We start from the raw sequence: 23,892 nt of genomic DNA, 5'->3' as shown, positions 1-23,892 counted from the left end.
AGTTGGAATCACTCTCCAATCCACTTAAGGTCTACACCCTTGTAGTCTTTAGAAGATCATAACTGATAGGGCCAATAATATACTTTAAAAGTTATTTAGAAGTTAAGTGGGCAAGAGATGGCATCCAGAATACATGAATGGGATGTAAATTTTTCTCAGAGCCCAAGAAGAAGGGCAGAATAAAATTTGCTAGCTTATGAATTTTTGAATAATATGTTAAATGTTCAGAATAAAAATAACCTTATAGTTATTCTCTTTCTTTACTTTTAGGTAATGAATAAACACTATTATATATTTTCTCCTTTGATATAGTGTTTTATAGGAATAAAAATCAAAAGAGAAGATTTGCACCATGCTAAAAATATTACCAGATTAGTAAATTCCGATTTTAAATCTATAAAAGAAAAATACAGGAATTTTAAATTTTTAATATGGAATTTTTAAAATGTTGCTATGTGTTATACTGGTTACAGAGACTGATGAAATGATAAATTATCTATAAAACACTGCAAAATTGGTTTTTAAAATATCATATAGTACAATGCCCCTAGTAAGTGAAAGGTTTAAATTACTTTCAGTTATAAGGCTGCCCCATTTTAAGGACCACATTAGCTTTTTTTTTTTTTTTTTTTAGAGTGTTCAGTTGAAAAGAGTTTTGCTTTCTTTATTAAGTGAAGAATCATTTTTTGAAAATGACCTTCCACAAAAGCTAACTCTTGATTGACAGCCATGGTGAAGAAGGCCTCTCTCTCTAAGGTGGTAGCTCAAAATCCTTCTGTCTGTATGACATTTCTGTTAAACAGGCCAAAGTTTTTGTAAATAACTTATCTACAGTATGCGAGAAAGTTTGGACTCTGGGACTCCATCAGACATTCCTGCTAATGCTAATAATTGGAAGATGGCTTCTACCCATTGGAGGCGGGATTACTCGGGATCAACTCTCTCAACTTCTCCTTATGTTTGTGGGGACAGCTGCTGACATACTGGAATTCACAAGTGAGACCCTGGAAGAAGAAAATGTGAGGTAAGAAGGCCCTGCAATGAAAAGACCTTTTCAAGGTCAGGCCCACACACCTGTCTTTTTGTTCTATTATTTATATTCTGCATGAATACGGATTTTCAGTAGATCATATATCCAGTGCTAGAATCATAGAATTTGTTGCTGTTCAGGTACATGTTAGGTACCAGCCCCCTAACACACACACACACATATATACATATATATGTGTATACATATATATGTATATACCATATATATATAAAAACTTTATATATGAATATGTAAAGGATGTTGCTGCTAGAGAAAAGGGGCAAATAATATTACCCATGGGTAAGAACAGAGAAGCTCTGACTGTTTGCGTGACCACAGATTAGGTGAAGCCGTGGTTATCTAAAAACTTTCCGGGGGTGAAATGACCATCCCTAGCTTCTCTTTCACATGCTCAAGTGTCCAGGAATGTAGCCAGTCATAAGAGTCTCTTCTAGAGCAGAGCAAAGCTACCATTCCAGGGAAGAACCTAGAGATGACACGGAGAAATCACTCCTCTAGCCAGTTGGGGAATTTATATTCCCTGACGTGAATGCAGAATGGGGCAGATTAGGTTTTATTTTACTAAATTTTATTTTTAGTCAGTTTTGTTCAAAGTGCCCAAAGGCTATCTGGTGTAGATGCCTATAAATTAAAACTTATTGAGTTGGTACTTTTATTTTTGCCACAAGCAAATAAACTCAGAATCCCTGATCACAGCTGCTTATGGAACTACTTTCTTACCTTTAGGGATTTAAGTCTCAGTGCCTAAATGTACTTTCAGCTTTGGTTGTTTTACACTATGCTATAAAAATAAATTGCAATGAGGCTGGCTTTTAATTCTACATTTTATGCTGTGTTTCTCAAACAACAAAACATAAAGCTGAGCAAAATACACTAACTTACTGAGCAAACTTAATACCCCAATTGTAGTACAAAGTGTATCTGTAACCATAGCTTACCTTCACATGATCATTTCCTGTTCCATTTCTACTAAGTTTTCTTATACCGTAAGTAGACGTAGAATTTTAAAAAGAATCCAATCTAAGTTGACCCATTGTCCTCAGAATGCTGACTTCAGCTTTGTAGCTTTAATACCAAATATTTGGTCAGTGCTTCACATTGTATAACACATTTTCAGATACATTAGAGTACTTATAGTACGATGAGATTACAAGAAAATCATGAAGAAATCATGACCAAGCACATAAAAACAATAAATAACTACAGGCACAGTGATATGGACATGACAACATAAGGATGACTAATTCTACCTAAATAGAAGTAGACACATAAATGCCAAATATCTAGTGAGACGCATGGGAAATAGGGTAGGAGAGGGGGTTCAGGAGGAATATGTTTTGAGGGGCTGGTTATAAAAATGTGAGAAATGCCAAACTCAGCTACCTTTAATGGCCTGTTTATGAGGCCCATCCACAAGTGACACCAAGAGGCATTTTATAGACCAGTGTTTCCCAACAGATGTTGAATATTAAATAAGTTAATGACTAAAATGTCAATCACCCGGGGGGGAAATACCTTGAAAATTACGATGGATCATTCATGCACCAACTCTTGACTGATCATCTAGTGTGGGCCAGGTAGTGTGCTAGTGCTAGTGGAGATCGGGGAGCAAATGGTGAGCAAGTGATGAAATAAAGGACACACAATCCTGTCCCAACCCAGGTAATTTCAGTTCAGCAATTTCTTCACCCACCAATACATTAATCTGAGTGTTTTATAAATCTTTTTTTCTCATTTTAAACTTATACCATGTCCTGAGAATAGAACTGAATAAACTCTGCCCAGGTTATTGTTTTTAAGTTTCTTTTCAGGTTTCATGATCTCAGATGAAATCATTTTACTTTTTATATAACTGCAATGTGTCAGTGACCTTCTGTGGTCTCCACTAGACTTCTGCATGTCTCCATCATGACCCAAAGACTCCAGAATCAAGGCCCAGAGAGAACTGAGACTTTTTAATTCCTTCCTAAGGCCCACCTCCCAAGTTCTGATTTCATCTCAGGCCCCATCTATACTGCAAGAATTAACACTGCAAATTTCCATCTCTTCAAAGGAAATATTAAACCCTTCTCACTGTAGTGTAGTTTTCCTCTTTGGCCTCAAAAAGACAATATGAAGTATAAATTTAATATACATGTAAAAGATGTTTACATGTAATATAGCAAAGGGAGTTACTTCATTATAACTGACTTAGCATCACTTATTAAAACATTTTCTTTTCCTTTTTTTTTTTTTTTTTTGCGGTATGCGGGCCTCTCACTGTTGTGGCCTCCCCCGTTGCGGAGCACAGGCTCCGGACGCGCAGGCTCCGGACACGCAGGCTCCGGACACGCAGGCTCAGCGGCCATGGCTCACGGGCCCAGCCGCTCCGCGGCATATGGGATCCTCCCAGACCGGGGCACGAACCCGTATCCCCTGCATCGGCAGGCGGACTCTCAACCACTTGCGCCACCAGGGAGGCCCTTTCTTTTCCTTTTTATTTTATTCCATAATTTGAACTGATAGGTTTAGGAGAAAACCTGCAATAATGTCTACATCACAGTGATGTCTACATCTTTCTCCTGCATCCTGGTTAATACCTCAAATCCAGTTTTGTTTTGTTTTGTTTTAACCTAAATCAACTTCCTTCCACATGCCCACATGAAGTTCATCTTCCTAATTCTTATGAATTTACATGGACTTGTGAGATATGGCAAACTTTTTGTAACAGCTTCACTTTACACACCATATAATTCATCTATTGTGATTCTACGGTTCAGTGATATTTAATAAATTTATAGATTTGTGTAACTATCACCAGAATCCAGATTCCTTGTGTCTGTTTGCAGTCAATTCTCACTGCCACTGCCAACCCTAGGCAACCACTGATATGCTTTATGTCTCTGTAGAAATTCCTTTTCTAGAAATTTCATGCAAATGGGATTGATTGTAAAGTTTGTGGTCTTTGTGTCTGGTCTTTTCATGTAGCATAATGTTTTTTTGGTTCATTTCCACTGTTGCATGTGTGGGTAGTTAGCTCCTTTTTAATTGCTGAATAGTATCCCATGTATATACCACGTTTTATTTATCCATTCAGTAGTCAATATACATGTGTATTTCAATTTTCTTGCTATTGAGAATGATATTGCTATGAACACTCAGTTACAAGCCTTTGTATGGATCTGTTTTCATTTCTCTTGTATAGATACCTAGAAGTAGAATGACTGGGTTTTATGTTAAGAAAACTGCCAAACTGTTTTCCAAAGTGGCTATACCTTTTTATATTCCAATCAGCAATGTGTGACAGTTCCATTTTCTCAACATCCTCACCAACACATTTTTTTTCAGTCTTTTTGATTATAACCATTCTAGTGGGCTCATAGTAGCATCATATTGTGGTTTTAATTTGCATTTCCCTAATGACTAACGGCGTGTAGCATCTTTCCATGTGCTCATTAGCTATTCATATCTTCCTTGGTGAAGTATCTGTTCAAATTTTTGCCCATTTTTCATTGGATTAATTTTTATTGAGTTGTAAAAGTTCTTTATATATTCTGGATACAAGTCTGGTATTAGATACATAATGTAAATATTTTCTCCCAGTATATCATTTTTCATTTTTTAATGTCATTTGAATAACAATTTTTATGAATTTTGATAAAATCCCATGTATCATTTTTTCTTCTATGTAGTGCTTTGGGAATCATAGATTCTAAGAAATATTCTCCTCACCAAAAATTAGAAATATTTTCCCATGTAATGTTTTCACTTAATTTTTGTGTACCATGAGGTAAGGGTCTAAGTTCATGTTTTGTCTTGTTTCATTTTGTGTTTTGGCACTATCCCAGCAGTATTTTTTGTCCCAGCTAGGACCAACTGTCTCAGCACCATTTGTTGAAAAGACTATCCTTTCCCTATTAAATTGCCTTGGTATCTTTGTCAAAAATCAACTGACCACATATGTAAGGAGTTTTTCTGGACTTTCTATTGTGTTTCATTGCTCTGTGTGTCTCTTTTATGCCAGTACTACGTTATTGAGATTACTGGAATTTTATGGTAAGTTTTGAAACTGGATACTGTAAGCCCTCTAACGTTATTCTTTTTTCAAAAATTGTTCTGATTTTTCTAGATCCTTTGCATTTCCATGTAAGTTTTATAATTAGCTTGTCAAATTCTACAAAAAAAAGTCCTGCTGGAGTTTTGATAAGGATTGCATTAAATCTAAGCATCAGTTTGTGAAGAAGTGGCATCTTAATAATATTAAGTCTTTCAATTCATGAACATAAACTATCTCATCTTTTATTCAGCTGTTCCTTAATTTCTCTCAGCAATTTACAATATATAGGTCTTGCACCACTTTTCCTAAATTTATTCCTAAATATTTTTCTTTTTGATAGAATCATTTTCTTAATTTCTTAGTATCATTTTCATGTTTTTTATTACCACTATGTAGAAATACAATTGACTTTTGTGTGACAATGTTGTACCCAGAAACCATACTAAGCTTGCTTATTAGTTTTGTAGACTCCTTAGGGCTTTCTGCATATGGGATAATGTCATTTGAAAGCAAAGATATTTCTGATCCTTTCTAATCTGTACGCCTTTTTATTTCTTTTTCTTGCCTTATTGCACCAGCTAGAATATCTTGTACAATGTTCAACAGAAGTATAAGAGTGGACCTTTCAATCTCAAAGGATAAGCATTCTGTCTTTCACTATTAAGGATGATGTTAGCTATAGGTTTTGCACAGATTTTTTTTTTTTTTTTTTTTTTTTTTTGTGGTACGCGGGCCTCTCACTGTTGTGGCCTCTCCTGTTGTGGAGCACAGGCTCCGGATGCGCAGGCCCAGGGGCCATGGCTCACGGGCCCAGCCGCTCTGCGGCATGTGGGATCTTCCCAGACCAGGGCATGAACCTGTGTCCCCTGCATCGGCAGGCGGACTCCCAACCACTGCACTACCAGGGAAGCCCCTGCACAGATATTTTTAATAGATGCCCTTGATCAGTTGGAGGAAATCCCTATCTAGGTTACTGAGAGTTCTTTCTTTTCTCTCTCTCTCTTTTTCTATGGACACTGAATGTTGTTAAATGTTTTTCTGTTTTTCTTATGATCATTGTGTGGTGGCTATCTTTTATTCTATTAATATGGTGTATTACATTAACGAATTTTCAGATGTTAACTCAACCTTGACTTCCTGGGATAAATATCACTTGGTTATGGTGTATAATCCTTTCTATATGTTGCTGAATTTGGTTTGCTAATGTTTTGTTAATAATTTTTACATCTATACTCATAGAGCATACTGATTTTTAGTAATATTTTCAAATGATATTTTTCCTGGCTTTGGTATCAGGGTAATATCCTTCAATGAATACCTAAGGAAGCATTCCTTCTTTATTTTCTGAAAGACTTTGTATAAGACTGATGTTATTTCTTCTTTAAATATTTTATAGAATTCACTTAGGAAGCTATCTAAGCCTAGGTTTTTCTTTATGGGAAGATATTTTATTACTAATTCAATATCATTATTTCTTATAAGTCTATTCAGTTATTCTATTTCCTCTTGGGTCAGTTTTGATTATATTTTTCTTTCTAGGAATTCTTACATTTTATCTAATTTTATATTTTATATAAAATTGTCCATAATATTATTCCTTTATACTTTTGTAAATTTCTATAGGGTCACTTATTATGCCCCCCCCACTTTTCATTCATGACCACAAATTTGGTCATTTGTGTCTCCTCTATTTTTTCTTAGACTTCTCAATTTAGTCAGTCTTTTAAAATAACTAATTTTCGGTTTCATTGATTTTCTCTATTATTCTGTTTTATATTTCATTGGTTTGTGTCCTGATGTTTAATTTTTCCTTCCTTCTGCTTGCTTTGGATTTAATTTGCACTTCTTTTTTCTAGTTTCCTAAGATGGAAGCTAATTGATTTGAAACCTTTCTTCTTTTCTAATATGGTATTCAAAGTTATGTTTCCTTCTAAGCACTGCTTTATGTGCATCTCATAAGCTTTGATATGTTATCGTTTTGTTTAATACAGTTCAAATTATTTTCCAGTTTCTCCTGTGAGTTCTCCTTTGACCTATGACTTGTTTAGAAGTAAGCTGTTTAATTTCCATATGGGGATTGCCCCCATATGGAAAAGATATGACTGTATATTTACATGTTCTCTTATATTTACTTACATATTTGAAGATGCTCTTTATTCCTTCTTGTGGATTTGAGTTACTTTCTGGTGTCATTTTCTTTCAGCCTGAAAGACTTCCTTTATTGTTTCATCTAAGGCAAATGTGCTAGCAACAAATTCTCCTAATCTTTGTGGAGAAATGTGTGTATTTTTCCTTCATGTTTGGAAAAAGTTTTGTTGTATGAAGAATTCTTGCTCCATAGTTTTTACTTCAGCATTTATACGTATCATTCCGCTTTCTTCTGGCCTTCATTATTTCTGATGAGATGTTAGCCATTGTTTTGTCATTACCCTGTACAAATGAGTCATTTTCCTTTTGCTGTTTTCTAGATTTTCTCTTTCTCTTTGACTTTCAGTAGTCTGTGACGTGTCTAGGTGTGGGTCTCTTTGTCTTAAACTTACTACAACTTTGTTGATCTAGGATCTGTAAATTAATGCTTTTCCTCAAATTGAGGAATTTTCAGCCATCATTTCTTCAAACACTTTTTCTGACCCATTGTCTTTTTTTCTTTCTGGGACTGCTATTACAAATAGAAATGCTTAGTTGCATTCCATAGGTCTCTGAGACTCTGTTCATTTTTCTCCTATCTGTTTTACCTACTAGTCTTCAGACTGGATAGTTTTCACTGATTTATTTTCCAGGTCACTGATTCTTCTACTATCTCAAATCCATATGTAGAGTCAAACTGTAGAGTTTACCTAGTGAATTTTTCATTTCTGTTACCATATTTTCAAATCTAGAATTTCTATTTAATTCTCTTTTTAGTTTATATTTCTTATTTCAGTTATTTACTTGTTGAGTCCCTGTCATCATATTTTTCTTTAGTTTATGGAACATAGTTTTCTTTCATTCTTTGAAAATATTTAAGATAGTTGCTTTGATGTCTTTATCTGCTAAATCCAATATCTGGACCCCATTAGAATCAGTTTCTATTGATGAATTGATTGTTGTTGTTTTCTCCTGAGCATGGGTCATGCATTCCTGTTTCTTTGTATGTCTCATACTTTTCTGCTGAAAACTGAACATTTTGTATTATGTTTTGTAGCAATATATTATCCTCAGGCTTCCCCACATGCCTCAGGAGTCTTTTTGTCGTCTTTGTTGTCTCAATAAATTGCCTGAACTTAATCTGAGGACTCTATCTTCCCTTGGATTGCAGTCACTGATGTTTCTGCTTGGACTTGTTGTTTGTTTGTTTTTTTAATTCTTATTTTTGTCTTTAGCATGGCTATTAGGGTCACACCTATGGTCAGCCAATGATTTGCGCAGGGTTTGTGATCAAACACTCTGAGCCCTTTTGAGTTCCACCCTCTGCTGATGGATCTGTGTATGAGCTGGATCGCACATTCAAGTTCAGAAAGTTTTCATATATAACCAGTTTTAAACTTCTACTGGGCCTTCTTGGATCATCCCTGCACATGTCTGGCACACTTAGAGACATTACCTAGCCTTTCTATGGCTCTCTTATTTTTGGAATCTCTCCATTAAATGTTAAGTTAGTCTGCCCCTCACCCCAACTGGGACTGCAACCTCAAAGTAGGAAAGCCATGGGCTTCCCCATTCATTTCCAACTAAATGTGTTACTTCTACTGACCACACCTTTAACCATGGATTTCACACTCCACTCCAAATCAAGTCAGCATACTCTGGTCACAAGGGGCCTCTGGTTTTCATTGCTAAGCTCTCCCTGGTAAAACCACCACTCCGACTGACCAAGGCAGCCTTAACATTCCTCTCAGCTTGATTAAACTTTTAAAAAGTCTATTCCTGAATATAAGCCTCTGCTCCCCCTTTCCTCAGAGCATTGATTTTAGAAAACTTGCAACTGTAAATTCTTTCTATGTCCCTTTGAGATGCAAGTCTTCTCTTAGACTCTTTCCAGCTTTACAGCATAGGAATATCTTTCTCAAGGATGTGAGAACCATCCCTTTGAAATGTGATCATCAAGAAAGATAACACCCCTATCTCCTAGTCTCTCTGGGACGACAGGAACCTAACTTATATCAGTGCCAATTAGCAAACATAGATGGCCTAATCACATTGACCAACTTCCCTCTCTAACAACCTCTAGTACTGTTCCACTAGCTCACCCCAGTGTTTAAAAACTCTTCTGCTTTTTGTTTCAGTGGGGGTGAATTCAGTCTCTCTCCCTTACTGTAGACTTCAATAAAGTCTTCATTGCCTATTTAACTGTCTGGTGCCATTTTTCCTTCACATAGCAACGCTGGAGGTTTAAGGGAACATCCCATGGGCAAGAATGCCTTAGACGCTCACTGTTCTTAACTGAAGTTCTACCAGGTCTTCATGAATAAATGTTACTCAATTTGTTATTTGCCTTGGTTTATTTCCAGAGATCTGAAGTGGTTGTTTTTGACAATTTGTCCAGTGTTATGTATGTTTGCTGGGGAGAGGATTTGCTGACCATTTCATTCTGCTACAGCCACCCTCCAACATTTTAACAAGTCTGAATTTCAATATAATTGCCAGGAAGAGTTAGTAGTTATTTACACCTTTGGAGATCACTCTCTGCAGTCTTTTTCTGAACACAGATCATTTACTAAAAAGAAAAAACACACTTGGTAAGATGTTCCCGTAGCATTACTGCTACTTCACTGTGAATATTTAACCAAACAAAGGAGAGGGCCTCCCTGGTGGCGCAGTGGTTGAGAGTCCGCCTGCCGATGCAGGGGATACGGGTTCGTGCCCCGATCTGGGAGGATCCCATATGCCGCGGAGCGGCTGGGCCCGTGAGCCATGGCCGCTGGGCCTGTGCATCCGGAGCCTGTGCTCCGCAACGGGAGAGGCCACAACAGTGAGAGGCCCGCATACTGCAAAAAGAAAAAAAAAACAAAAAACAAAAAAACAAAGGAGAGTTTTTCTATGTTTACACTGTGTGTTCTTTTAGTTTAGCTCTTTTTGCTTGATGAAGCATTTCTTCCAGGTTAGCTTAATAGCTCATTTGCTTGCTTTCTTTCCTTTTCTCTCTCTCTCCTTAATTTTTTTGCTCCTCTGAAGAGGTTTGTGGGATGCTTTTTAAAAATCTAGAGCAGGGCCTCCCTGGTGGCGCAAGTGGTTGAGAGTCCGCCTGCCGATGCAGGGGATACGGGTTCGTGCCCCGGTCTGGGAGGATCCCATATGCCGCGGAGCGGCTGGGCCCGTGGGCCATGGCCGCTGGGCCTGCGCGTCCGGAGCCTGTGCTCCGCAGCGGGGGAGGCCACAGCAGTGAGAGGCCCGCATACCGCAAAAAAAAAAAAAAAAAAAAAATCTAGAGCAACTCTATCCACTGATTATCTCTTATGTATAGGAGTATTTTTTCAAAAAGAAACAGTTAAGCAAATTAGCAATGCATGAGAATACACCCTCAAACCATGCACAAAAATAAACTCAGACTGGCTTAAAAACTTAAATATAAGACAAGACACCATAAAACTCCTAGAGAACATAGACAAAACATAAATCATACCAATGTTTTCTTAGGTCAGTCTCCCAAGGCAATAGAAATAAAACCAAAAATAAACAAATGGGGCCTAATCAAACTTACAAGCTTTTTCACAGCAAAGGAAACCATAAACAAAATGAAAAGACAACCTATGGAATGGGAGAAAATATTTGCAAACGATGTGACTGACAAGGGCTTAATTTCCAAAATATACAAATAGCCGATACAACTCAACAACAAAAAAACAACCCAATCAAAAAGTGGGCAGAAGATCTAAGTGAACATTTACCCAAAGAAGACATACAGATGGCGAATATGCACATGAAAAGATGCTCAACGTGGCTAATTATTAGAGAAATGCAAATCTAAACTACAGTGAGGTACTACCTCACACTGGTCAGAATGGCCATCACTAAAAAGTCTACAAGTAACAAATGCTGGAGAGGGTGTGGAGAAAAGGGAACCCTCCTACACTATTGGTGGGAATGTAAGGTGGTGTAGCCACTGTGGAAAACAGTCTGGAGGTTCCTCAGAAAACTAAAAACAGAATTACCATATGATCCAGCAATCCCTCTCCTGGGCATGTATCTGGACAAAACTATAATCAAAAAGATACATGCGCCCTTATGTTCATATCAGCACTATTCACAATAGCCAAGACATGGAAACAACCTGAATATCCAGAGACAGATGAATGGATAAAGAAGATGTGGTACAAATGTACACTGGAATACTACTCAGCCATAAAAAAGAACAAAATCATGCCATTTGCAGCAACATGGATGCAACTAGAGATTATCATACTAAGTGAAGTAAGTCAGAAAGAGAAACAAATACCATATGATATCACTTATATGTGGAATCTAAATTATGACACAAATGAACCTATCTATGAAGCAGAAACAGACTCACAGACATAGAGAACAGACTTATGGTTGCCAAGGTTGGGTGGGGGTGGGGTGGGAACAGCTCTTAGCTGTTCTAAGAGCTTTATATGTTTAACATATTTAAACAATATATTTAATAAAAATTATCACATAAAATCCAATAGCTATTATTACTGTCATCCTCACATTTGGGATTAGTAGATGCAAACTATTATATACAGAATGGATGAACAACAGGTTCTACTGTATAGCACAGGGAACTATATTCAATGTCCTGGGATAAACCGTAATGGAAAAGAATATAAAAAAGAATGTATATTTATGTATAACTGAGTCATTTTGCTGTATAGCAGAAATTAACACATTTTAAATCAACTATACTTTAATAAAAAAATTAGCAATTTATGACTTTATTTTTACTTTTCACCCAATAGTTGTGGTGCACTGATTTACCAAATGCCAGTCTTTTATCCTCCTAGTTTTCCAAGCAGAGAAGTGATACTCACATAATTATACTTCAAATGATCTTTTGTCTCTATATGAATAGAGCCCATTGTCTGCTTACATGCTTCTCAGTTGACATTTATGAAGACAGATTACACATGAGAAAATGGGGCAAGACAAGTTGGGGAGACAATTACACAACAGAGACAATGCTGGAGAAATTCACTCCAAAATGCCTTCACAAATTTGGAGTGTTTGCCATTTAAGCTCAGTAACGTATTTATATTCCAGCGTTTAACCTTCCTGGGTAAATTTTACTGTCTGAATTAATAATACAAATTTGTCTGCTCCAAAGATTTTCTGGCCATCTTTTCCAAAGTTATTTTTGATAACTTTAGTAATAGGTTTCTCAACACCCACATTCTCCCACATTTTGTGTGTTCAGATAATAATACTTGTGAATACAAAAGACATATATTTGGTATTAGAGGGTTAGAGTTTGACTTACTTAGGGCTAAGGTCAGTTTATTATTTATCCCTGTTTTGTATCATAATAAAATTAAAACACAAAGAGTTTAAGAAATATGTTCACATAATAAAAATAAAAATACTATTACTACTACTAACAGTAGTAGTGGATAATATTGATTTATCTCTTGCTGTGTTCCAAGCACTGTTCTAAGGGTTTTAGTTGTGATAAGTTATTTAGTCTTTACAACACCACCATGAGGTAGATACTGTCATTACCAGGATATTATAAGCTGAACAATGGCAGGCAAGAGAAGTTGCAAAAGTCTCAAGGTTACATGGTAAAAAATAATAATACTTAACTTGTGGTAGTATACCATGCTTAGTCTTTATCCAGTGCTGTTCTAAGAGCTTTATATGTTTAACATATTTAAACAATATATTTAATAAAAATTATCATATAAAATCCAATAGCTATTATTACTGTCATCCTCACATTGAAGGTGGGTAAACTAAAGCACACAGGTATTAAATTACTTGTTCATATTCGTGTAGCTGGTAAATGATTAGTCTGGGACTGGAAGCCCACATCCTGTCTCTCTGGTGAGGGTTAGAGCTGGTATTTGAACTCTGGCAACTTAGCACCAGAGCTCATGCTTTACCACTTTTTTCTGCTGCCTTGCAGACAAATTGCACATGAGTTTTTCGTAGAATTACTGAAGTTTGAGATGAGAAGAAACTTCAAAAGTGACCATCTATTGAGAAACCTATTTTACATCTGTTACAAAATCCTCTCCAAAAATTTCTCAAGTTTTTGTCCAGACTTTCTTTGAAAACTTTCACTAATAGAGAATATACTAACCCCAGGGGCAACGTGTTCTATTTTGAATTAATATTATTAGAAAGTACTTTCCTCTATTGTGATGAAATTTGGATTCTTACAGGTGCAACTGAAATCCTCTGAACCTGAATTGGCCCTCTGAAGTCATAAGAAATAAGTTTAATTCCTTCTCCCCATGATAACCCTTTAAATGTATGAAATAAAGTTTTAAAGCAGTCTTCTCTAGTTTTTAGTTCCTTGAACTATGCCGTGTCTAACATGGCTCTGAGTCCTCTCACCATCCTAGTCTCTCTTTTTTGGACCAAAAATGTTTTCAGTGTTCCTCCTAAAACATGAAGAACAACACATAATATGTCAGATACACTCTGAATATTGTAGAATAGAGCAGGGCTAAAACTTTCCATTTCCTTCATGGAAATACTATCATGGAAAGGTTAAAAAGATGGATGCTGAAATCACTGGCCAAATAGAGATAATAAGTGTACGTACTTTGTCAAGCTGGTATGAGGATTAAGTGTGATCGCAGAGTTAAACACTTAGAAAACTGCCTGGCACACAGTATGAGCTCAGAAACTGCAGGCAAGATTATTTTAAAATTCAGGCACTTATTGAAGGTCTACTATATAGAGACATTGACTTTGCAAAGAGGGAAAAGTTATAGACTGCATTCCCTAGGCATTTTCACTTAAAATTCTAGACTTTAAACTTCTCGGGAAGAGACCTATGATTGCATTTGATTTTGGAAAATCATAAATCATGTCACACTGTGGACTCATAGTTAGTTAACAGGAAGGGGAAATCCTTGAGCCTTTTTAATGGCTGCTGCTGTGAAGTGCTACGTCTTCCATCCTATTCTAGGTCACCCAGTTACATCCTGTCAAGATCTTTGGGGATCCTGATTATGTCTTCTGGGGTATTGGTTTCTCATCCAGCCCCCAATGTCATATGTGCATATGAGAAGCCTTCCATCAATGTCGGCAACCAACTCAGTGATGAAATGTGAAGTAGAACAGAATCGAAGGCAGAGCCTGCAGCGACCCTTGGAGAGCTCCCTTTACAAATCCCTGAGTCATTTACACAGTTAGGAATCCACCTAACTGTACCCACACTCAGAACATTTCTTAATCTTGCTAATAAGAACATTATGGGAGGCTTTCTTCAAAAGCCTTGTTTAAATCCAGTGTCTATTATTATGTATGTATCATTATTTGCTTAGTAATCCTAACTCTATTTAAAAAAAGGGAGGGGGGAGAGAGAGAAAATAGTCTTAGCTGAGTGCTGTTGTTCCCAGGTAACCTGTGCTGATTCCTAGTAATTACTGTCATCTTCAATAAGGGCTCTCAGAAATCTTTCAAATAATCAGTTATATAATCTAACTAGGGATTAAGAGTATATGTGCCTTTACAGTTGAAGATACACTTCTGCTTCATTTTGAAAGTTAAGACTTCATTTTTTTGTCACCAACCTTCTCTTAACCATTAACTGCCAGGACAGATAATGATGGCTTAGAAATCTCATTTACAAATTCTCTCAGAGTTTTTAAGATCTAATTTTTCAGGGCCTCAATACTCGAAGCATTTAAAGATATCCCTTACAATCACCTCATTGAGTTTGGTTTCAGTTACTCTTCCCTGATGTTTTTCTATCCCTCTCCATTCTGGAAATCCCCCTTGACAGAGAAGTTGGCAATAAAATCTGTTATTATACCACTAACCTCAAATTGATAACTTCCTTTGGGTTTTTGCTGTAAAAAAGTGACTTTGAGACTTCTTTCGGATCCTTTGCGTTTTTGTAACCTCTCTCCTTTCTGACTTTAGTCTTCAAGACCATTTTCCTAGGTCTATGACATTTGTATTTCTTCCAAGTACAGATCCTTTGATTATTCATTCAGCAATTCCTTCCACAAATATTTGTTGAGTGACTGTTATTTGCCAGGCACTGTTATAGGCACTGGGGAAATCCAATGGTGAATGAAACAATCACATTCTTTGATTTACATCCTAGTGTCCAATGTATATCTTTGATTATTGGATTTATCTTCCTACTTTTTTTTCAGCTGAGGATAACTTTCTTTTACATGCTAAGCTCTTAATTGTTGAGCCTCATCTAGCCCTTTTGAGATGTACTTTTAAGCTAGAGTCTTGGGATCTTGGAACAATTTTCACTTTGCCTCCTTGAGATTTCTTGAAATCAGTACTCTGAATTTCCAGGTTAATGTCTAACTTTTGTCCTAGCATTTCCCTCCCATAATGTTTCCATGATTCTGTAAAACTAAATACAGCAATATAGGACCAAGAGGCTTTGCCATAATTCACACAGATGTTGGCACATGTGGGAGTTGGGTTTTAAGTCCCAGATTTTTTTAAACTTCTTTTTCATTATTCCATTTTAATCATGCATGAATTTTTCATGGATATCTTATATCACCAAGATATTCTGACAACTCTCAAGAGGTTTATTAGGATATAGTCAAATATGAGAACAAAAAGAGACAAGATTTTTCTGCATGTGTTCGTATTTTTCATCACTAATTTAAAATTTTGTCTGCATTCTAGGAATAGCCCTGCTCTGGTCTATGCCATCCTTGTTATATGGACCTGGAGCATGCTGCAGTTTCCACTTGACCTGGCAGGTAAGTGTCTGATGTTTGCTCAAAGAAACAGAAAATTACAGCTCTTGATTATGAACTGCAGTGAAGCTAAGGAAGCATTTGAGAGGATTATCACTTTTTTTTAAATCACTTCGATATCTCAGTGTTAGTTCCAGTGCAGTTTAGAAGAAAACTAGGTTGAAACTTAGGAAAGCCATGATCCACTCTGGTACATGGTGAGCCTGACACAATTAAGTTGATAAGAGCACAGCTTTATGTTCATTTCATACAGTGGTTCCATCACTTGCAATTTGTAAAAGCTTCTGCAAATTAGTTAACACATCAGTGCCTCAGTTTTTCATCCATGCAATGGGGATGATAATTATTGTAGTGAGGACTGAGGGTTCTTGTGATGACAAAAATAAGACATAGTTTGTAGCGATTGTGCTTCAGCACACTTACTGGCATATAAATGTTATCTCCTGATTTTTTAAGGGGCCATTTTCATTCCTTTGTCAGACCCTTGTATTAGAACTTCAAAGGGAATAAGAGCAGTTTCAGGGCCACATGGGAAATTAGATTTTTCCTCAGTATTGGCTCTTATACTCCCAGTGGGCTTATTTTAATAAAGACATAAACCCCCAAGACTTTGCAAGAAGTAAACGGTTTTCTGGGCATTTCATACTGATGATCTAGAGCTGCATTATCCAGTACAGTACCCACTAGCCACATGTGGCTATTTAGATTAAAATTAATTAAAATTAAATAAAATTTAATGTTCAGTTCCTCAGTCACACTAGCCTGCTCCGTGGCTGTATACGGCTATGATGTCAGACTGCACAGATATAGAACGTTTTTCCTAACACAGATGGTTCCATTGGAATGCATTGACCTGGAGTTATCCCGTAACTTCTAGGAGCCCTGGAATTTTGATTTGGAAATTCTCCTGGATGCCACTTCACTCTGAAGAAATTCTAGGATTGAATAGTTACATTTTCCTGAAGTCTGACTCCTTTCTTATGGTACCCTACCTGATGGCCTCAGGGTTAGAATTCATCTTTGTACAGAGATATTTAATTTTTTTCTGCATCTTTTTTTTGGTCCACTTTGATAGGCCCAGAGGTTTTAAAGGCCATTTTAGACCTTAGCATCCACTTTGCAAAACAAAATTGTCAACAGAAGGAAAGAGTGGCTGTGGCTTTTTGGAAATGCCCCAAACCTAATTACTAGTTAATTGCAAACAAATGCATGCCAATAACACGCACACGTGCGCGCAAACACACACACACACACACACAGATTTTGTCGTAATGTGCCCCAGAAGGTACTCTATACCATTCATCAGCTGGTGTCCTCTGAGGCACCTTCAGTTTAGTTGTCAAATAATACTTTTAGGAGGTCCTCTGGGAGCCATTTCCCAACCCTAACTTCTTAGGAACGGGGACTATTGATCTTACGTTGGTTTTTCTTTTGTCATTCCCTCTGCTGGTCCTCACCCTCCCATATCTTGTGGTTTACCGCCTTGCTTAGAAAATTTTTATTTAAGAAAGAAATTCTGTAAACTTTCAGGGGTGATAATGTTATGCAGCTGTTTGAAAAACAAAGACCAAATGTTACTTCTGACTAAATCACTGTTGTATTTTCCAACAAACGGTACATTATGTGCACCCATACCAAAGCAGCTTCGTAATATTTTCAGGCTACAGTAGACGAAGGCATTCTTTGTTTGAAAACTCCAAATGGAAGTCTTCATTATTATAAAAGGATTATTTTCTGCCCTTGACCCTGAATTAAATTTACATTTTAGAAATTAAAACAAAGAAGGTTCATTTGTTGATTGGACCTCCTTTTGTTCAACTGGAAAATCAGTAATTATATCCAGTCTTTCTTGTAAACTGTGAAACAAAACCGTAAGGAATTAGACAAAATAAAATAACAATGGCATTTATTTGGGCTTTCTTTCCCCACCCCTGCTAGAGAAATATGTTTAACGTGACTTCAGTTTGAATGTGAAGATAAGGGCTTGAATTTTCACAGCACAATTTACATAGAGGGCCAAGTGAGTCAACCAGTAAATAGGCAGGTACCAAAGAGAGGATGCCGACAGCTCTGGGCCACCGACACTCTGTTTCATCTCCCAAATTTAGCAGCCAGGTAAGTCATGAATTATCCTCAGGGAAAGACAGTGAGAAAGGAGAGGTGCCAGGGGTGTTAGTCTAATGGAAACAAAAACAGTCAGGGAATAGGGGCCCCTCTCCTCAAAGCTGTCATTGTTCTCCAGTTTTCAAAGGAGGAAACTGAGGTCCAAGCAGCCTAAGTAACTTGGCCTGCATCTCGCTGTTAGAAAATGAGGAAGCCAGGAGAGGAAGCCAGGCTCCTTGACTTGAGGCTGAGAGCACCCTGCTGTGCTGCCTTCCTACTCTGCAGACTTCAAAGACAGGGCGGCTTCTTCTGCTCTTCATCCTTTCTAGCCTAGTTAATTGTGCTTTCCCCAGTGTGAGTGAGGACTTGAAGATGAGCTGATTTTTTTTTACGTGGACAGAAACTAGAGGCTGGCTTTTTTCCATGTGTTTCATTGGACTTATAACAGATGATCCATTTTGAATATAAAATGACCAAGGATGTAAAATGGCAGGGTGGTTATACTTGTTTCCCTCCAGAATGAAATTACAGAATCACTCCCGTTGTGAACGAGTGCAACCCCCATGGTTGATGACTTGTCCCCGCTTCACTCTGTCTTACTTTTCTGCATTTCAGAGAGCTACGGTAACTGGTCTCTCTTGCGTTTTCAGTACAGCATGTTGTGTGCCCTGTGTCTATGACAACAAGGGGGTTCCCCAGCCGGTTCTTTTGCCAATACAGTGCCGACCTGTGGAACATTGGAATCAGCATCTTCATACAAGACGGTCCCTTCCTTGTTGTGCGACTCATACTGATGACCTATTTCAAAGTGATCAACCAGATGCTGGTGTTCTTTGCTGCCAAGAATTTCCTGGTGGTGGTGTTACAGCTCTACCGCCTGGTGGTGTTGGCCTTGGTTGTCCATGCTTCCTTGCGAAGTCAGCAAGAACGCCTGAAAGGAGAGCACAGACGCCCAGGTGTACCTGCTGAGAGTGGGGTCTCACCTGGGGCCTGGGCAGGTGGTTCGAAGGAGGGCTTGGCTATTCCTTTACAGGCCTTGCCGGTCACCTCTGACGACTCTCCCCTGACCCCGTAGTTAGTCACCGAGAGCAGCATGCCGCCAGAAGGCTTGACTTTCCAGTTCCTACAGACAGAATCTTCTCTCTCTCTCTCTTTTATTTTTAACCTTGGCATATAATAATTTTCAAAAGAACAACATAAAAAGTGATCTTAAACCAAAGCCGAGGAACTTCTTTTTCAACGGAATGAAAAGAACTTTGATTAGTGGCTGTCGCTACAACGTCTGTGTGATGGCATCAGATGCTACAGTTGTTCAACCGCTAAGTGATTTGTTTGTCTTGAACTGTTTGAAAAGCTGTGGACAGGGTTACAGTGACACATGCCCTCAAGACATTTAATGCAGACAAACTGTCCTGGCTGTTACCTGAGAATAGAGAAGCTTTGAACTTTGGCTCTACTGTCAGACTATCTCATCTGATCTTTCCTGCAATGTCCCTCTGACATCAAAAAATGTACATTCAGTGAATGCAGAATAAATGAAGGGAAAAGCGCCTTTAAAATTACCTCACTGTGGGCTGGAAGCAGTGAAAATCTCTGCCCAGCTGCCATAGCATCAAGAGCCCTATTCATCGCTGCACAGACCTTCCCAGGAAAAATCATTTTCCTGGGCTGCTGTAGTCTTCTGTCATGGCGCATATGCTCTTACGGAAGTGTTACTGCTTTGGCTTGGGTGCTGCAAAATTCACAGCAAGCCATTCTGGTTACGGATCTATTGGTTGAGAGGCAGGAAATACTTGTAATGCTAGCAAAGTCACAATTTCCATTCTAAACATGATTTGCAGTATTCGTTATATTCCTTAACTCCACTTCACCATTTTCTATATTGCCAAGTCGAATTGTGTGGGTTGATGCAAGAAAGCACTGCGGCAGTGACTAAAGGTGTTTTAGGCCCTTTGAGTGTTACCATAGTCGCTGGTGTCTGCCAGCGGTCAAGGTAGCTCCTCTGAACTGCCACATCTGGAGCCGGCCTTTGGTCTCAGGGAAGATGTTGGTGATGGAGACTTGCATTAGCCCTACTCACGGCCAACAGCCCTGGATTAGTGATGGGGATCAGAAAATGCCCCAGCATCATGGAAATCAGGAAATGCGCTTTTCTTCCCTGCATTACAACCGCATTTCCCCAGTACTGAAATAGCCATACGTTCCCTTGATATGCCTCTGTACTTTCCAGATGGGAGGTGATTCAGAACCTTTTAAAATGATTTTTTGCTTTTAAAGGTACAGTGTGAAAATCTACCTGGCTTTATAGCAGTAATTATGTAAAGCAAACAGCTCCAAAACTGTTCCTTTAGGGCTCAAAGCAAAATTCTTCCTTGTTGTTATGCTCAGGAATTGAAAGGGACATTAAAGATAAGGCAGGGTATGACCTTAAATTGGATGTGACCTATGGACAACCAATTGGGACAATTTCAACTATAAATCTGTGTGAGAGGGTATCTGTTCAAACAATTTAATAAAGAGTTGCATAGGCAAACTCTGTTTTTATACAGAAAAATTACTATTTTCCAATTAATAGCTTCTCCAGTGCCTGACTGTGTTTCTATTTCTTTCTTTTTCTTCCTTGTGTTTCTAATTTTAACAATATGATGATTGTAAAATTACACATGAAGCTAATGGAATACATTTATAATTTTTCATAATAATTTTATGAAAGTTAAGATCAGGAAATTATATTTATATAAAGAACTTGACAACTTTTAAGGGCATGCTATTGAGAATGCTTAGCAACTGAAAGCAAAATAATAGCTGCTATTTATAAAGACGCCTCAGCAGAATCTGTTTTTATGTTGACTGTCTTATGTTGAATGTTTTCCTCTACAACATGTATGTGCTGCTTATTCTTGCAGATTTGCTCCTGGGCATACTTTTTATGTTCCAATTTTTTTCTTCCAGCCAAACAAATATTGGGCCTCTAAAAATAGATAAAGTATAAAGTAGTATGGCTGTTACAAGGATATTTTTTAAATGCTTTCAAATCCAAGACTGGGCCTGGCTCTGTGAATGAGTTTCCAGTATTTAAGCATTTTGTAATTAGCACTCCTCTAAAGGCCTGGGAAATAGAAAGTTCAGAGTCTAGCTTTACTATAGTGCCAGGAAGGCAAAGAGCGCCCAAGACCATCTCAGCAAGTGCTGGTGGCAAAACAGACGCGTGCTTTGCAAGGTTTTCCAGGAAACTCTGCTAAGGACAGCAGTTGTTAACCTCACTGCCAGTACTACCACTCTCTTGGACCCTTTTCAGAGCCGAAAAAAAAATCTATATTCATTTAGTTTATTGAGAAATAAAACCTAAGTCCAGGTTGTATGCCTAGGACCCCTGATGAAAAGCTCAAAATCGATTCAGTTAATTGTATGTTTTTATTGTAGATTGCTAAATATTGTAATGTTTGAAAACATCCAAGTGTCTGCTATAAAGTGCCCTGGACAGTAGTGACTTCCCAGAGGCTGACATTCTGGGACTGGCTTCTATTTTACCTGTAATAACATAATGGACTTAGATCATCTATATAATGCGATGCAGGCCATACCTCTCTACCAGCCTCCATAGACACAGAACAGGCATATCCCCAACCACTGAAGAAAGTGGCTTATTTGTGGTTGCTGGTGCTGTTGTTATCATTATTGTTACTGTTGTTATTTAATTGCTTGATTAAAGCTCAATCAAATGTGCTTCCTAAAAACCTATCATTCCATTTGTGAGAAAACACAGTGAGCATGTTTTAGTGATGCCGTGTAGAAACACACCTCATAACTATCTTGTGGGCTTTCTTTACTTACTAGAGGAGTCTCCGAGGACATGACTTGACGCTGCAAGATTAGTGAACTGTCTTTCTCTCTCTTTTTTTTTTTTTTTTTTTTTTGCGGTACGCGGGCCTCTCACTGCTGTGGCCTCTCCCGTTGCGGAGCACAGGCCCCGGACGCGCAGGCTCAGTGGCCATGGCTCACGGGCCCAGCCGCTCCGCGGCATGTGGGATCCTCCCGGACCAGGGCATAAACCCGTGTCCCCTGCATCCGCAGGCGGACTCTCAACCGCTGCGCCACCAGGGAAGCCCCTGTCTTTCTCTTTGACTACTGTGTTAATTTTTATTTAAACTGGAACAGATAACATAAGAAAATGGAAATTTTTCTTGGCCAGTAACATTCTTTCTAATCTTCCAAAATGAAGATTGTTACACAAATTCATCAATTGGCTCTGTTGTAGTTCCACTAACATGTAGTAGCACTTCAGGCCTTTTAAGACCAAAAAGATGTGGCCAATAACTATCAGAATTCACTATCATAATATTAATTGTTAACTTGTTATTTCATGGACTTTTCAAAGCCCTGGGAAGGCATGCATTTCAGTGTTACGTTTTAGGATTTCCATACAGGTTTCAGAGATCCACACTGACTCTTATTTTTGGCATTCGATCTCAATGACTCAATCACCTCTCCTGTTAAAAGAGAGAAAGGATTGCATAGGGCCACTGTCCACCTTCACTCTACTCCAGTGCCAGGAATGTGACATACATGCTGACGTACATCTAGAGCCTGAGAGATGTAAATGAAAAATCAAACCGTCTAGAATTATAAGAACAGAAGAGACTGTTACTTTTCTTCCTCTAATTTCAGACTTCGCTTTTTACTTAATGGACATTCTGATCCACTCTCAGAAACATCTGATTTGGGGTTAAACTAGGCAGCTGGACGATGTTTATGGCTTTGAGGCTTAAATAACTTTCTATATGATGGGAGTAACTCTAAACAATGTTTGAATAATCAGCTCCTGCAGTCTTATATTTCATGGGTGTCCATTCTCTGAATCTTTCTTACAAAAGTATTTTATAAGAAAATTTTCTATGAATTATTTATATTTATACTATTTTGCTATGAATGACATTTGTATTATATACATTAAATAGTTTGTGTACAACTTTATCTTAATGTCTGTTTTTTGCCTGCATTTCCTGTCTTTGTTCTCTACTGTAATTCAGTTTATTTATTTTTTAAGCTCTGGTTTAAAAAGAAAACTGATCTACTTAGAATATGACTAAAGTGGCATTTCAAACTAGTGAGGAAAGACTGACCAATTTTATAAATGATGTTGGGATATTCGGCAAACCATCTGGAAAAAATGAAGTTAGATTTTTATCTCATGCAATACATAGAGATAAATTCCAGATGGATGGAAGATCTAAGTGTAAAAGTGAAAACTATAAAATATTAGAAGAAAATATGGAATGTCTCGTTAGCATTTGGGGAGTGGGAAATATCTTCCAAAGCAAGATATAAACCCCAGAAGCTATGAAAGAAAAGAATGACACATTTTCTTATGTAAAGATTTAAAATTTCTAAATGGCAAAAGGTATCAGGAATACATCACTATTATCTACTTTTCTGGAGAAAGGTGTCAGTGCGCTCAGACAAGAGAAATGAGAGGTAAAGAAATTAGGAAGGAGGAGCGAAATTTATCACTTACTTCTAGAAGACTGAGTCTTGAATATGCAGGAAAAGCATAGGAAAACCTAAGAAACTATTACAAATAATCTGAAATCACACAATAATCAATAGCTTTTCTATACACAAACCAACATCACATAGAATATATATCTGAATAAGAGATTTCCATTATAATACGAACTAGCATCATAAACTACATAGGAATAAACTGAATAAGAAATGTGCAAGATTTGTGTGAAGAAAACTTTAAAATGATTTTGAGGACCATCAACGAATAATAGAAAGACATATTCTACTGGGGAGTGGTAAGAAGCCTTGATATTTTAAAAAGTATCAATTTCTCCTAAACTGATCTATAA

General features: G+C 37.6%; 1 protein-coding gene across 1 annotated transcript in view; it reads left to right on the top strand.

The window, feature by feature from the left end:
- Positions 1-19,112, top strand: part of TMEM26 (transmembrane protein 26) — a 42,969-nt gene extending 23,857 nt beyond the window's left edge. Inside the window, exons 4-6 of the mRNA XM_060090370.1 lie at positions 804-1,024; positions 15,861-15,937; positions 18,688-19,112. Of these exons, the coding sequence (XP_059946353.1) occupies positions 804-1,024; positions 15,861-15,937; positions 18,688-19,112 (723 nt within the window). The remainder of the gene's footprint in view (positions 1-803; positions 1,025-15,860; positions 15,938-18,687) is intronic.
- The last annotated feature ends 4,780 nt before the right edge of the window (positions 19,113-23,892 follow it).

Source organism: Mesoplodon densirostris, chromosome 1 (assembly GCF_025265405.1).
Source record: "Mesoplodon densirostris isolate mMesDen1 chromosome 1, mMesDen1 primary haplotype, whole genome shotgun sequence".
Lineage (NCBI taxonomy): Eukaryota > Metazoa > Chordata > Mammalia > Artiodactyla > Ziphiidae > Mesoplodon > Mesoplodon densirostris.
The sequence above is the reverse complement of the archived record's forward strand: the minus strand, read 5'-3'. Positions and strand labels throughout refer to the sequence as shown.